General features: G+C 58.0%; 1 protein-coding gene across 4 annotated transcripts in view; it reads right to left on the minus strand.

Moving 5' to 3' along the window:
- Positions 1-260: 260 nt before the first annotated feature.
- Positions 261-13,164, minus strand: part of PSD4 (pleckstrin and Sec7 domain containing 4) — a 32,612-nt gene continuing 19,708 nt past the window's right edge. For 2 of the 4 annotated variants that reach the window (XM_036028265.1, XM_036028264.1), the window contains exons 3-17: positions 12,431-12,547; positions 12,078-12,156; positions 11,234-11,624; positions 9,035-9,211; positions 8,484-8,564; positions 8,259-8,371; positions 7,990-8,048; positions 7,704-7,793; positions 6,662-6,705; positions 6,175-6,335; positions 5,089-5,159; positions 4,812-4,975; positions 4,194-4,338; positions 3,794-3,937; positions 2,127-2,384 (exon numbers count right to left, since the gene is read on the minus strand). In XM_036028265.1, coding sequence (XP_035884158.1) covers positions 2,127-2,384; positions 3,794-3,937; positions 4,194-4,338; positions 4,812-4,975; positions 5,089-5,159; positions 6,175-6,335; positions 6,662-6,705; positions 7,704-7,793; positions 7,990-8,048; positions 8,259-8,371; positions 8,484-8,564; positions 9,035-9,211; positions 11,234-11,624; positions 12,078-12,156; positions 12,431-12,547 — 2,094 coding nt within the window. Of the gene's footprint in view, positions 2,385-3,793; positions 3,938-4,193; positions 4,339-4,811; positions 4,976-5,088; positions 5,160-6,174; positions 6,336-6,661; positions 6,706-7,703; positions 7,794-7,989; positions 8,049-8,258; positions 8,372-8,483; positions 8,565-9,034; positions 9,212-11,233; positions 11,625-12,077; positions 12,157-12,430; positions 12,548-13,164 lie in introns of all 4 variants that reach the window. The other 2 variants (XM_036028266.1, XM_036028267.1) reach the window with 2 other exon arrangements.

Here is a 13,164-nt window from a genome sequence, read left to right on the forward strand (position 1 = left end):
CTGGCCCAGGGCCTGGACACCATCCCCTGGCTCTGTGGGCCTCACACACCCAGGTGAAAGGGAAGTGCCAGTTCTGTATGAGCAAAGAAGCATGAAGTGTTACACATGTGCACACACGCAGACGAACCTCTGCCTTTTATGCTGGTTTTAGAAATAAGGATGCATGCCCAGGGAGGTCAGATAACTCATCCGAGGCCATCTAGCTTAAGTGTCAGTCCTGGGTCAAGTCATGTCCACCCGACACCCGGCCTCCACCTCAGTAACACGAAACAATTGAGCCCCCCTGTGCGGTTACCTGCACCGCACATCAGTTACCCAGGGGCCCGATTGCACGTCCACACCCGGAACTAACCCTACTGAACCCGAGCCCCTGGGCACAGGCAGGAAGGTGTCTTCAGCTCCCCTTCACAGCAAGATGATTGCTCCTCTGCCACCAGCTGGGGACCAGAGGGCAGATTGTCACTTCCGGGGAAGTCAGGGACACGTTCAATCATTGTTGAGTTCCGTAGCACTGGCCCATGAATTGGTCAGTGTTACTTGGGAAGTGAATGAACAAATGAGTAGGTGAGGTCCCCTCCAGTGTGACAGCAGATGTGAGACTGCTGCACACAAACACACAACGCTCTACGCACGGGCACAGGCAGGCATATACACACAGAGACACACACAGAGACACATATACACTCACAGACATTCATGTGTCTGCACATGATCCAGGGGATCCAGCCTGACAAACTCCAGGTGGCCGCAACTGCCCAGCCCTCCCATCCTCACACACTTATGCACACCTCTCTTCACTGACCTATATTTATTGCACACCCATTGGGTGCATGGCTCAGCCCCAGGCCCTGGTCAGACACCTCTGATCCCCAAGGGCCAACCCCACTTGGGAGAGTTGCAGGCCCCAGGGCTGGTTACAAGCATGGACATGGAGGGGAGGAGAAGGCCCGGCAGGGAGGCTGGGGAGGCAGCACGCCAGCCAGCAGGCAGCAGGCGGGCAGCAGAGAGGCCCCTCTTGGCGGCAGCCTGTGGGCACACTTGGCTGAACAGAGACAATGGTGGCTGCTCCTCCAGCCCAGCCTCCTTCCCACAGGCACAGCCTCCGCTCCCTGAGTGTCCGGAACCCCCACCTGCCCCCTGTCCCCAAGAACAGGCTCAGCTGGGAGCAGCCAGAGGGCAGCTCAAGGGCACTTCTCAGGGAGCGCAGGGGTACAGGGGGGCATGGTGGCCCTGGGGAATGAAGCTTTAAGGGATGGAGTGTGTGGGAGGGGGTCTGGTCTTCAAACTCTTCTCAGCTGCAGCTCCTTCCAAGACAGCCCCGAGGGGGTGGGTCACCACCTCTTACTCTCAGCCTTCCCAGGGGGCTGAACCTCTTTCCTGGCCTTGGGGACCCAACAGCCCCTCGTCCAGTGCTCCCCTGGAGCCCCCACCACTTTTGAGCCATTGGTCCTGTTCTGTTGATTGGCAATTGGGCACGGGAGGTGGGGAGCTCTCAGCTGCCCTGGTGCAGGGCCCACCGTAGGGAAGGGAAGACAAAGGCACAGCCCCAGCGTCAGTCAGCCTCCCTGGGCCCTGAGGCCTGCCTGCCTGCTTAAACGCTGTCCCCTCCCAGGGCAGGGCCAGAGGGACCCTGCTCCCTCAGTCACAGGAGACTGGCTGGGGTCTTCCAGGGCCTCTACCAGTAGGTCACCTGATTCCTAGAGCAAGACCACCCCCAGGACATAACTGCCCAGAGGCCTCTGCTGCCCAGAGCTCTCCAGGAAGCTCAGGGCCCATCATGCTCTGCTTTTCCAGCAAGTGCTGAGATGCCCCCAGGCTCAGGAAACACAGCCACTCTGGATTTTGGAGTAGTGGAGAGTGACAAGGGACAAACTCTGGGGGTGAAGCCAAATCTTTGGCTTCCCCCCTCCCTCGGGAGGGCCAGGGACTGGGGCAGCAAAGGACCTGCCACAGGGGGGCAGGCAGAGCAGTACTGGCAAAGCTCAGAGAGGGAGACGGGTTGTCCTCCAGCAGTGAAGGGAGGGCAGGGGGCTCCCGGCCAGGGGGCCACTAACAGGGGCTCCCCAGAGAGTTTCACCCCAGGTCCACCTCAGAGCAGGGGCCAAAGTCTGTGAGATGACACTGCTTCACAGCTGATGGCGGTTCCGCTTGGGAATAATCTTCCGGTAGGTTCTTCGCTCTGAGATGTTGCGCTTCACCTTGGCCGTGGTGGGGGCCTCGTCCTGGTGCAGAGAGGGGCTTGAATGGGACTTCTTCAGGCTGGGCTTGGGCTCCTGGGCGTCTCCAGCTTCCTTCCCCAACTGCTCCTCCCACAGGTCCAGGTCATCTGAGGGGCAGTGCAGACGGGTCACCAGCAGCTGTGTGTACATCTCATAGCGGGTTTTCTGCAACACACAGGTACCCCTACCTTAGCACCATGTGGCTCCAGGTGGGTCGGAGGCTGGAGCCATGAGGCGCAAACAGTTCACATGTGTATAATGATATGGTGACAAAAACTTCTGCAGAAAGAGGACTGGATCAACAGCTAGCATCTGTGTTGTACCTGCAACTAGTGTTATCTGGACAGCATCATAGTAACGCTGATGAGCCAAGCCTTTACTAACAGCCCATACCACGCGGTGCTGTAACTGACATCTCCCAGATACGGAAAGATCTGTGGCCCACCAGGCAGACCTGAGATCCGCACAGCACCACATGCACACAGCCCATATCTGCACCGAACCTTTGTTGAGTCTCAACAGCATTTTAACATTGGCATTTGGGGAGTGTGATGCCAATGGCTCTCATCTGCTCAACACTCCTAGGGCCTCTGTAACTAGAACCTCCAGATATGGTTCCCTGTTTGCTCAGTGCTCTCCCACCCTCCATCCCACGAGGTCGTCATCCCAGCCTGGGAGGTTGGGTGGGGCACACACCACCGACTCCTGCTTATAAAGGACAGGAGGCCTCAACTGCTACAGATCCTGCTGGTCGGTGGTGAGGAGGGGCTGGAATTCTGCAGGCAGACCTGGGTCCTGTCAGAGAACCACCCCTGGGGCTTCTGAGAGGTGATGTGCTCACAGCCATGGATGCAACAAGCCAGAGGGACAGCCAGGCCGAGTGGCATAGGGGCCCAGTGGTACAGCCAGCAGGAGACACTGATGCTAGCTTCTCTGGTTTCTGCCTTTGGATCACCTCGGACCCCTCCGCTGTCACACTGCCCCTTGCCTGTCCTTGCTGCTTAGGTCCTAGAATGTGCACTGATGTCAGGCCAAAGCAGAAATTGGGCAGGAGGTTGGGGGTTAAAACATTTCCAATTGATCATAGAACTAATAAAGGTCATTCCTTAGTTAATACCGTAAATGACTAGGGTAGCATGTAAATTTATCAGGTCTGGACAAGTTCTTTGATGTCTCCATGTCTCAGTTCCCTCATTTATAAAATGAGGGTCACAATCCCTACCACAGACTTTTTAGTAATTTAAGAAGATAATCTATGCAAGTAATACAAGCTCCACAAATACAGTCTATAATCAGGTAGGTATTAGAAGAAACAATTCATCCAAGTACATTTTTCCTTCAACTTAGGAAAGGTCAAATACACTCTTAGGAGAAAAAGTTATATAAATAATGTTCCCTAACAGTGTGTCAGACAAGCAGCTGGTCTGTGGTCCCAGAACTCAAGGACACACATCCTGGGCAAGCACCTATGTGAAGACCTTGCACAGGAGCACCTGGCGAGCCCTGAGACAGGGGGGCCGAGGCTGCAGTGCCGGATGCGGCCACGAGGAGGAGGGCGTGAGCCGATGTCTCACCTCGTGCTCCAGGTACTCCTTCCGCAGGCGGTATTCCTCCAGCTCCCGGCTGCGACCCCGCCGCTCAGGTAATTTCCTTTGCAAATCCAGCAGGTCGTCGGAGGCCGCGTCCAGGCAGTTTTCGTGGGATCGATGCTGCTCTTCCTAGTAATAGGAGCCAGCGGGGGAAGCAATCCCGAACTCCCCCTTCCTTCCTGGTGCACAGCTCACCCCACCCACTCCGTTGCACATCCCAGAGCTTGATGTGCAGCTTCATCCCCTTCCCGGGTCCAGGTGTTCAGCAGCCCCTCTTCCTCCCCAGGCCAGGTGCGCAGCCTCGCACTCCCATCATCTCCGATCTAGTCCTCCAGTCCGTATACCCCCTTCCCTCGCTATCCCAATCCCTCCCCGGCAGACGTACCAGCGAGCTCTGGGCTGGGCCCACAGGCAGGATGGGCCGCACGAACCGGCGCTGGGAGCCGACAGCCACCGGGAAGGGCGGCGCAGAGTGCACCGCTGCGGCCAGGTTAATCCGTGCGATCCAGGAACTCATCTCCTTGGCGGTGCTGAGGGCAGCAAGGCGGAGAGTGGGTCCTGTGGCCTGTCCCGCCCTCACCTCCCGTGCGATCACAGCAGTCCAGCAGCGAAGGCAGGACTGAGAGCCTCACAAAGCCAGAAGCCATGCAGCTAGCAGAATGGTTGACCTCTTGCTGGCTGTTTCTTGTTCATCAGAGGAAAGGAAGGCAACAGATTTTATATCAAATGCCAAAAATGCCATGTTAATGATTTCCTGAATTCCTCTGTTCAGAACCAGCAGGCGGCTCTGGACTTACAAGGAATAGAGGCGCAAGTACATTGGCAATGTGGGCCACAGGCACAGGGCAGGGAAGCAGGAGCCCTAGACCCCTTCCAACTGTGCTAAGGTTTGCTGGTCAAGATGGCAGCTCTCATCAGGGCAGGGCCAGCAGCCACCAGAGGTGGCCAGGCTCAGGGGACAGGAAGCTGGGGCCCTTCTGCTGGTCATCCACCCCAGACTCACGGTGCCTGGAAGAGGTAGAGGCGCCAGTCAGCAGTCCGCAGCTGGAAGACGTATGGCTTCTTGGTGTAGTGGGTGGCCGGCGTGGCCAGCGAGTGGTGCACCCCCACAGGCTCGTCTACCATCTGCCCCATCAAATTTTCCCCCTCGGGGCCATGGTCCTCTTCCTGCCACAGGGCACAGAGGCTCAGAAAAGAGGTTTTCATAAGTTGCCCAGCATTGCGGTCATTCTGGGCCCTTCCAACCCTCTCTGCCCTCAGAGTGTGGGAACCCTTCCTACCTTCAGGAAGTAGAGGACCATCCCTCGAAGCAAAGTGTGGAACATCTTCCAGCCACGCTTGCCCCATGGCGCTGCTCCAGGGACAGAACACACAGGTAGGTGGGGGCACCCCACCCAGACACACCCAGGCCCCCTCTCCTCAGCCCTCACACCAGCTCCAGTCCCCCCGCCCCAACCCCCAGGTGCACGTAAGCATGCAGAAGCATACACACACAAACCACGCAGTCACAAACAGGCACATACCCATGTCATACATGGGCAGTCACACATGGAAACCAAAACAGATTGGAACTATTGACAAACAACAAATTTGATATTCAGACAGAACATCACCTCTCCAGACACACCCATCCACAAGCACAGCCCCAACCCAGACATCTTTCTGCTCCCTGCAAGGTGATCTCGACTTCAGGAACCCTTCCAGAGAGGCACAGGGTTCAAGCCCTTGGGCGGGGCGGGGGAGGGGCTGCTCCCCTGCGGTCCCCCTGGCCCCGCACAGGGCCTGTGGAGTGCTAGTTCCCTTGTTGGTGCCCATCCGACCTGGGATTCCTGCTCTGGTTATGTTGCTGCCCTGCTCAAAAGCTCCGACCACCTGCAGAAGCTCCCCAACTGCAGAACTGGGCAATTTTGCCCAAATGTATCTCCCACCAATCTCTTTCACACACCCCATGTTTGGAACAAACTACGCTTGCCCCTTTCTCGGGGGAAGGGCACCCTCTGCCCAACCTCAAATACCCAGACCCTCCAGGGTTCAGCTCGGACGTCATCATTTCCCAGGAGCTGTACCCCTTCGGTCTCCCGCATCCCACCCACAAAACAAAACTCCAGACCTCACTCTCTGCCACACCCTGTACTGGATCCAGCCCTCCCTGCACCTCTCTGACACTGAAGGGCTTGTCTGATGTCTGCCTTAGCACAGGGGCTGGGGGGGCAGGAGTGTTTGGTCCCAGCACCCCACACACAGTCACCACCAAGGAAGGAACATGGGCCACCTGTCCTCAACCTGCGCACATGTCGGCACGTGTCCCCGAGCAGGGCTGCTGGGCACCCCCCACAGACAGGCCCCACACAGCAGCAGACACCCACTCTTCTTGCCGTCCACATCATGATGCATCTTTCGAGCCAGGATGCCCTGCTTGTAGGTGGGCACTGTGGGGTCCTGGAGCAGCTGGAGGAAGGGGTTGTTCATCTTGCCAACTGTGGGTGACGGCCGGGCCTTCTCAGGTCTGGCTGTGTCTTCCTCATCCCTGAACAGAGAGAATCAGGCGGAGGTGCTGTCTGGGCAGAGGCCACCAGGAAGCACCCACCGCCTCAACACCCCTACCCTTTCTCTCTCACTGGGGAGCCACTCCTCAGGACACCCCAGAGGGAATCCTTCAAAGCCAACCCACTAGTTCCTGTCATCCTCAAATCCCCTGTCTCTGGCTCCTCCAGGTATTATCTGGGCACGTCCACCCTCTCAGACCGGCCCTGGGCCCTGAACTTGTCCCTCTTTCAGGTGGGGTGGGGGGAGAGGAAGGACAGGCCCAGAGGTGAGGCAGGGGTGCGGGGAAGGGAGGGTGCTTTCACTTACACTGCCCACTCAAGCTTCTCACTTCGGATTGACCAGTACAGGGCCTGGAACAGAGGCACACAGGTGGCAGGGTAGCCTGGGGCTGCAAGGCCCAAACTCCACCTGGCAGAGGTAGGGTGGGGGCATGCTGCAGCCTGCCTCTTCCACCCCCAGCACAGCTGCCCTCCTCCCTTGAATGGGAAGGAGCTCATCCACGCATCTAGCATGAACACACACACAACCACTAGAAACCGACACAAGGTGACCACAGCTGTCCTGGTCCCTGCCTGAGCTCACTGAGGTCTGAACTTATTCTCTCCAAGGGAAACAAATCATCCACATGCCATCCTGCCCAGAGGGAGCTGGCAGAGCAGGACTGGCTGACTGACAGGGCCAAGAACTGCGGTGAATGAATGAGTGAGATGCCAAACTTGGAAATGATGCAATGAAGAGTACTCATGCAGACACAGCCCATCAGCTTTGTGTAGCCCTGGGCACAGCCACAGGTGCCTGACACATAGTAAGTGTTCAAGTGTCATTCACTGACTAGACAAAGGAACAACTGCTGTGCTTGCTGACGAAGAGGGCGCTGTGTGCCCAGCCCTGCACTGAGCACCTGACACCCTTCTTGCCCTCGTGGTGACAACACTGGAAATGGTTCTTCTACCTAAGGGGGATCCCGAGTAGGCTGGTTAGGTTGTCCAAGACAAGAATTCAAACCCTGGAGCACTGCGCTCCTGGCTCTAGACTTTTTCTTCTTGCTGTTTTGCCTCTGTTCACTTGCAGAGCCAAAACCCAGTGCTTCTCAGATTTCCTAGGCCTAGGAATCCCCTGTGAGCTTAATGATGCTTTTGGGGCGGCCCCAGAGGTCTGGTTCAGTAAGTCCGGGCTGGGGGCTGGGATTTGCATAAACTAACAAATCCCAGGATGACCCTTCAGGCCCTGTCCTCTGGAGGGCACGTGGGCAGAGCCAGGCCAGAGCTGGAGCTTCCCCCTTGGATGAGGAGCCAGGCTCCAGGCCCCAAGCAGGGAACTGTCCCGTGAGTAGCCCCTTGTACCGCACCTTCAGCAGCTCCTTGGGGAAGTTTCCACCGTCTTTCAGGCCATTCAGGTTGGTAATGAATTCCTGGCAGCTCATGCTCTTCCCAATGTTCTGTGGCCATGAAGAGAGGAGGGACAGCTGGCACCTCCCCGCAAAAGGAGGACGCCCAGCCAGCCACACTGGACCCTTCTCCACTTGCTCAGGGGCTTTCTTGACCCCATCCCAGACCTCTGGACTCAACGGCCCTTTTCTACCCCTGTCCTGGCCCCTGCCTTGGGTCCCACAGGTATGCTCCCCAGCCACTCACCTGTCCATGCAGGTCCGTGTTCAGTAGCATGACGGCACAGGTCAAGGTGTGTATGGAATCTTCCTCAGAGAGGGGTGAGTGGAGAGAAAGTACTGGAACCGAACTCTGGTTTTCCTCTGCCCACACTGGGTGGGTGACCCCCAAGTGCATGCTTCTCCACAGCCCCCCTTTCCCCCCAGCTACCACCCACTGGGAGGTAGGGAACTCCCAAGTAGGCCTGGGGACATGCCCTGCCCTCCCCGGCACCCCAGAGGCCCCTGCCCTCCTACCCACTGAGGAGAAGAGCCCAGGGTTGCACTGATGGAAGCGTCTGGAGAACTGGTAGAGGACTCGCTCCCGCTCCTGGGTCTCCCCGCTGAGCACCAGGGCCTGGAGGAAGCCCCTGGGAGGAGGGCCAGAATCAGGACAGCACCCAGGACGGCCCACACGCCCCAGGGCTCGGCTGATTCAGGCCCCCACCATCCCTCCTCCCCAGAGCGGGCCCAAGGCGTTACCGGAGGGCACGGTCCAGGCTCTGGCCACCAAACTGGAAGAAGGACAGGTACTCCTGAGCCACAGCCCTGCTGAAGTCATCACTGTGGAGGGAAGCAGAGGTAAGTCTGGGCTGAGGGTCTGGGTAGGGGCCACAGGCACAGAGGGAACCCAGGGCCTGCACACATCCTGGGATCTGAGAAGTGGGGCTGGGCAAGGCAAAGGCCCAGCCAGCTGGACCTGGGGTCCAGAGAGGGCAAGGGACAGCCAGGGTCTGGTCTGTACTGGCACCCGCCCTCATGCTGGGTGGGAGGGACCGTGCAGTGAGCGCAGGGAGGCAAAGGGCCGGTCCAGTGGCTCTAAACCAGGTCAAAGGTGTGGAGAAGCAATGACACCAGTGTGACAGAGGCAGAGGTAGGCGTGGAGAGGGTACGGGGAGGGGGCGCAACCAGGAACAATAGGGTCAGAGGTCAGCAGTGGGCTGGAGGGACCCAGGGATGGATAGGGGCGGCAGGGGAGTGCACCTGTTCTGTCTAGCCCTAGAGCCTCCTCGCTCAGGCTCAGAGCCCCTTACTTCTTGCGCAGGTGCGCAGCGACCTCGGACTTCCGGAAGCCCTCCAGGCGGTAGAGGCGGGAGGCCAGGTCCCAGGCCAGCTTCTCGGTCCTGACGCCGTTAGCCAGCTTGTCTGCAGTCTGCGGCCTCTGGCCCTCCTCTGGGGACTTCACTTGGGGCATGGGGTCCTCAGGAAGCCTAGAAAAGTCCATCCATGTCCTCAGACTCTGGAGGGGCCCTCAGGGAGCTTGCCCTGACCCCAGCTCCAGCTTCACTGCTTGAGCCCCCAGAACCGAAAAAGGTGCGAGGATGAGTCAAGAACAGGAAGCTACACCAACTTCAGGAATGGTGAAGGCTGGGGAGTCAGGCGGCCTTGTCCCTCCCTGGCACTGTGACCAAGAGTGCGTTGCCATGGGAGACGGACGGTGACCTGTCATGAGTGAGCTCGGGCCGGCAGCCCCCACAGCCTCAGAGTGGCACTCGGAACCAGGAGTCCGCACATCCCCCCCTGCCCGGCTCCTCCGCCACAGCCTGGAGCAGGGCGCCCTCCCTATGTGAACGCTCTGCTCTTATCCAGGTTCCCACGGGGAGGGACCGCGCAGGGAATTGGCGCTCACCCTTGTGTGAAAATTTCCTGATAAAATGCCCCTCTGGCCCGACTGGGTCAGCCTCTTTGTGGTGAGCTTCTCACGGTACCCTGAGGTTCACACAGGCCCGACAGGGCGGGCCAAACACAGTGGAAACCAATGGAAAAGTAAAATTACAAATCTTTCATAAAAAAACAAAAAAACCTAGGGTTTCATGAAGGCAGTGACAGGAACCACACTGAGAGGGGCCAGGACAGTCAGGTCAGTGAACAGCTGAAGAGCAGGGAGAACAACAACACTCTCGTCCCATCTGAAGGGAACTGTTTGGAGAATCAGCTGGCGAAGCCCGAAAATACTTCACACAATGACCTCATCGATTAGTGTCATTCCTAAAATGATACCTAGACAGAGAGACACTTTACAAATATAAATTGTCATGGGATTGGATGCTGTGGATGACTGAATTGTATCTTAATAGAGCTGTTAATGCAATAAAAATAAATAAGTAAAACAAACCTCTTCAATCCTACTGTGAAAGGCAGGTGTGAATAAAAGACATCTATTGGGCCAGCAAGCTTGTGGCAGGAAAATTAAACCTCTTAGATTGTGTTAAATATAAGATTAAATAAACTTATTTATGGAATATTTACTATTGCTTGTCAAGGAAAGCCCCAATTAAATCTCTCATTATTCACTATGAAAGTGTGGCTTCTGTTTTAATGGATTTGTTTATCTTATTTCGGGCTGAAGTGACCTGAGATTCGGCACAGTGGACTCTCCCTTGGCTGCCGAGAGGCCCCTCCGATCACCCAGCATCTGAGCATGTCCAGGGACAGCAGAATCTTCAGATGCATGAGGGGCTGGCTCTTCAACCCTGACACTGACTGATGGGCTCCACGGCTGTCACCCGGGGACATGGAGATGGGAGTGGGGTTGACTCTGCAGTCAGTACAACTTCAGGTGCATGACCCGAGCCGTCGCTGGTCTCTTCAACAGGACCCTCGGTAGCTAACCGGAAAGCAGGGCCCTTTCCTGAGTGGAGACCCCGGGGGCCGGTGTCTTCACGCACCAGCCAGAGGGGCAGAACTAGGCTGGTTTCCCACCTGGCCCGTTCGCACCTCTGGCCACAGTTCTGGGGGTGCTCCGTCCTGCCCCGGGCCCAGCCCATTCCCTTGGTCCCACTCAAACCTCGCCCGGCTGCTTTGGCTTTCCCTGAGATCTGAGCCAGCTCCCCGGGCGCAGGCTCTTAGACCAGTTTCCCCCAGATGCCTCCTCAGATTCACAGCCTGTGGAAACCACATCATGTGTTCTGACCTCCTGCGACCCGAACCCCCCTAGTACGACTCCCATTTCTCTGGGCACTTGGCCCTGGTCAGGTTTCCTGGACACCACCCTGCCTCTCCTGCTGTCCACCCTTGGAGCAGGTCTCTTGGGGCGCTGATTCAACACACTGAAATCCTCCCCATGTGGGTGACTCTGCTCTTCAGTTTCCGGTGCATTCAAACCCTCCTCAAAACCCTGCTAGTGCCTGGGCATGCAGCCCTGGCTTAGCCGACACTAGTGTGTTAAATCCCAGGATGCACTCCTCCCGCTCCCAGACCAGGGCCTTCTGGCTCACCAGTCCCGCACTCACCCTCCTGAAGAAGTCAGGTGAGCAGCAGGCTGGACAGTGCTGGAGTCTGTGGTGCCAGCGGGGCCCTCACTCTTCACTTCCTCCCCTGGGGCTGGGGCTTCTCCAACCTCTTCTTTCTCCAAGGACCCCGGCTTTGCCCCATCCGTCTCCAGGAGTGAAGGGCAGGAAGGCTCCAGGGTCCACGTGGGGAAGATGCTGCTGGGGTGGCAGCTCTGGGGCTGAGGTCTGCCCTCCTGGGAGGACACAGGGCCGGGGCCTCTGCTCTCAGACTCAGGGCTGCTGGGCTCCGGCGAGGAGTCTGGGCCCCACCAGGGGCCAGGGGGCGAGGTGCTGGGAGCAGGCTCCTGGGGACACTCAGCATCTCTATCGTCTGAGGAAGAGCAGGAGTGAGCTGGCAGGGGCGAGCGGAGCAGCAGGATGAGGACCTGGGGCCTGGCAGTGCCAGAACAGCCCTCTGCCTCCTCCCCAGGCTCCCTCCCTGCGGCTACGCCACACGCCCTGCCCCTCCTGTGGGCAGTGACCTCCCACGTGCACAGACAGAGGGCATGGGGCTCCCAGGACTCCAGCCCCAGGGCTCAGCAGTGATTAACCACTAAGATCCAGGCATCAGAAATGCTGGGTCCCTTGTACATTTCCTCATGGACTCTATGAGAGGACTATTTAAAACCCACGGTCCCTATGACGTCACAGAGGCAGCGGCAGGATTTAGCCCCCAGTCTGCCTGGCTCCAACAGGGTGCAATAGGACCCTTAATGACACCCGTGGACCCAAGAATGACCTTTGTCCCACTCCGGATCCAAAGCCTCCCGTCACCCAATGTCCCAGACCCCACACTGGGTCTCACCTCTGTCCTGGGAGATAAGAGGCACCTGGGGCCAGGGAGGACCCTGCTCGGTCTGCCAGCCCTCGGGACTGGATAGGGCCTGTTGAGAGGCACAGGGCAGTCGTGAGCCCTAGAAGCCCGGAGAGGTGAAGGGGGAGTACCGGCAGGGAGCGGCGGGGCAGAATGACTGAGTTACAGGGCCCGGCCTCCCCGCCGCCCTCCCACCCAACCCGGGCCCTGCGCTCAGAGGAGGAACCTTGGACAGGAGAAGACCTGCATCCCAGGGGTGCTGGTACCGAGCCCTGGAAACAGAGGGTTCACACTCCGCCTTTGCAGATGGAGAAGGTGAGGCACAGAGAGGGGAAGCTACTTGCCGAAGGTTGCACAGGATGGGTAGCGGGGCCAGGGTCAAATCTGATATCTCTTGTTTCCCAGGTCAATGCTCTGTCCACGCAGGATACGGCAGGATCAAGACTGCCCACCAGAGAAGCCTGAGAGGAGAACAGTTTGACCTGGGGAAACAGTTCCCAAGGCCTTCCCACACCCCATAAGGCCTCCAGGGCCCCAGATCCATGCCCACTGATCTCTAGTCTTCCCTGCCCGTCACCTTCCCTCCCTGGCCCTCCGTAGCACCAGCTCAAGGAGGGGCTGTGTTGTAGGAAGGACAACAGTCGCCAGGCACCGGGCAGGGTCTGCCATCCCAGGTGGGAACACACTGCAAGCTCCAAGGAGGACGAGGACAGGGCTCTCAGCCTTTCCTCTGATGACCCCAAGGGCCTAGAGCAGGAAGGCCCGCCCATACTGGGACCCCAGCCTGTGGGGGAGGGGTGACACTCAGCAGTCCCTCTGCTCTCCTGGTAACAGGTCCCCCCTGCGCTCTGGGATCGAGAGATTAGAGAGTCACAGCCCCGTGCTGCCATCTGAAGTGTCCTTATCTCCTCAGCAGAGGCCTCCCTGGGAAAACTGTATTCTCTATTGTCCCACACACTTGTCCTCATAACTTGTCTGAGCTGCTATCAAGGACCTCTGCCATTGTCATATGAGCTTGATCTACTGACACTGGGCAGGGAGGAGGAATGAAAGATGGTGAGCTAAAAGTAACAAAATG

The sequence above is a fragment of the Phyllostomus discolor genome, chromosome 6, assembly GCF_004126475.2.
Source record: "Phyllostomus discolor isolate MPI-MPIP mPhyDis1 chromosome 6, mPhyDis1.pri.v3, whole genome shotgun sequence".
In the NCBI taxonomy this organism is placed as follows: Eukaryota; Metazoa; Chordata; class Mammalia; order Chiroptera; family Phyllostomidae; genus Phyllostomus; species Phyllostomus discolor.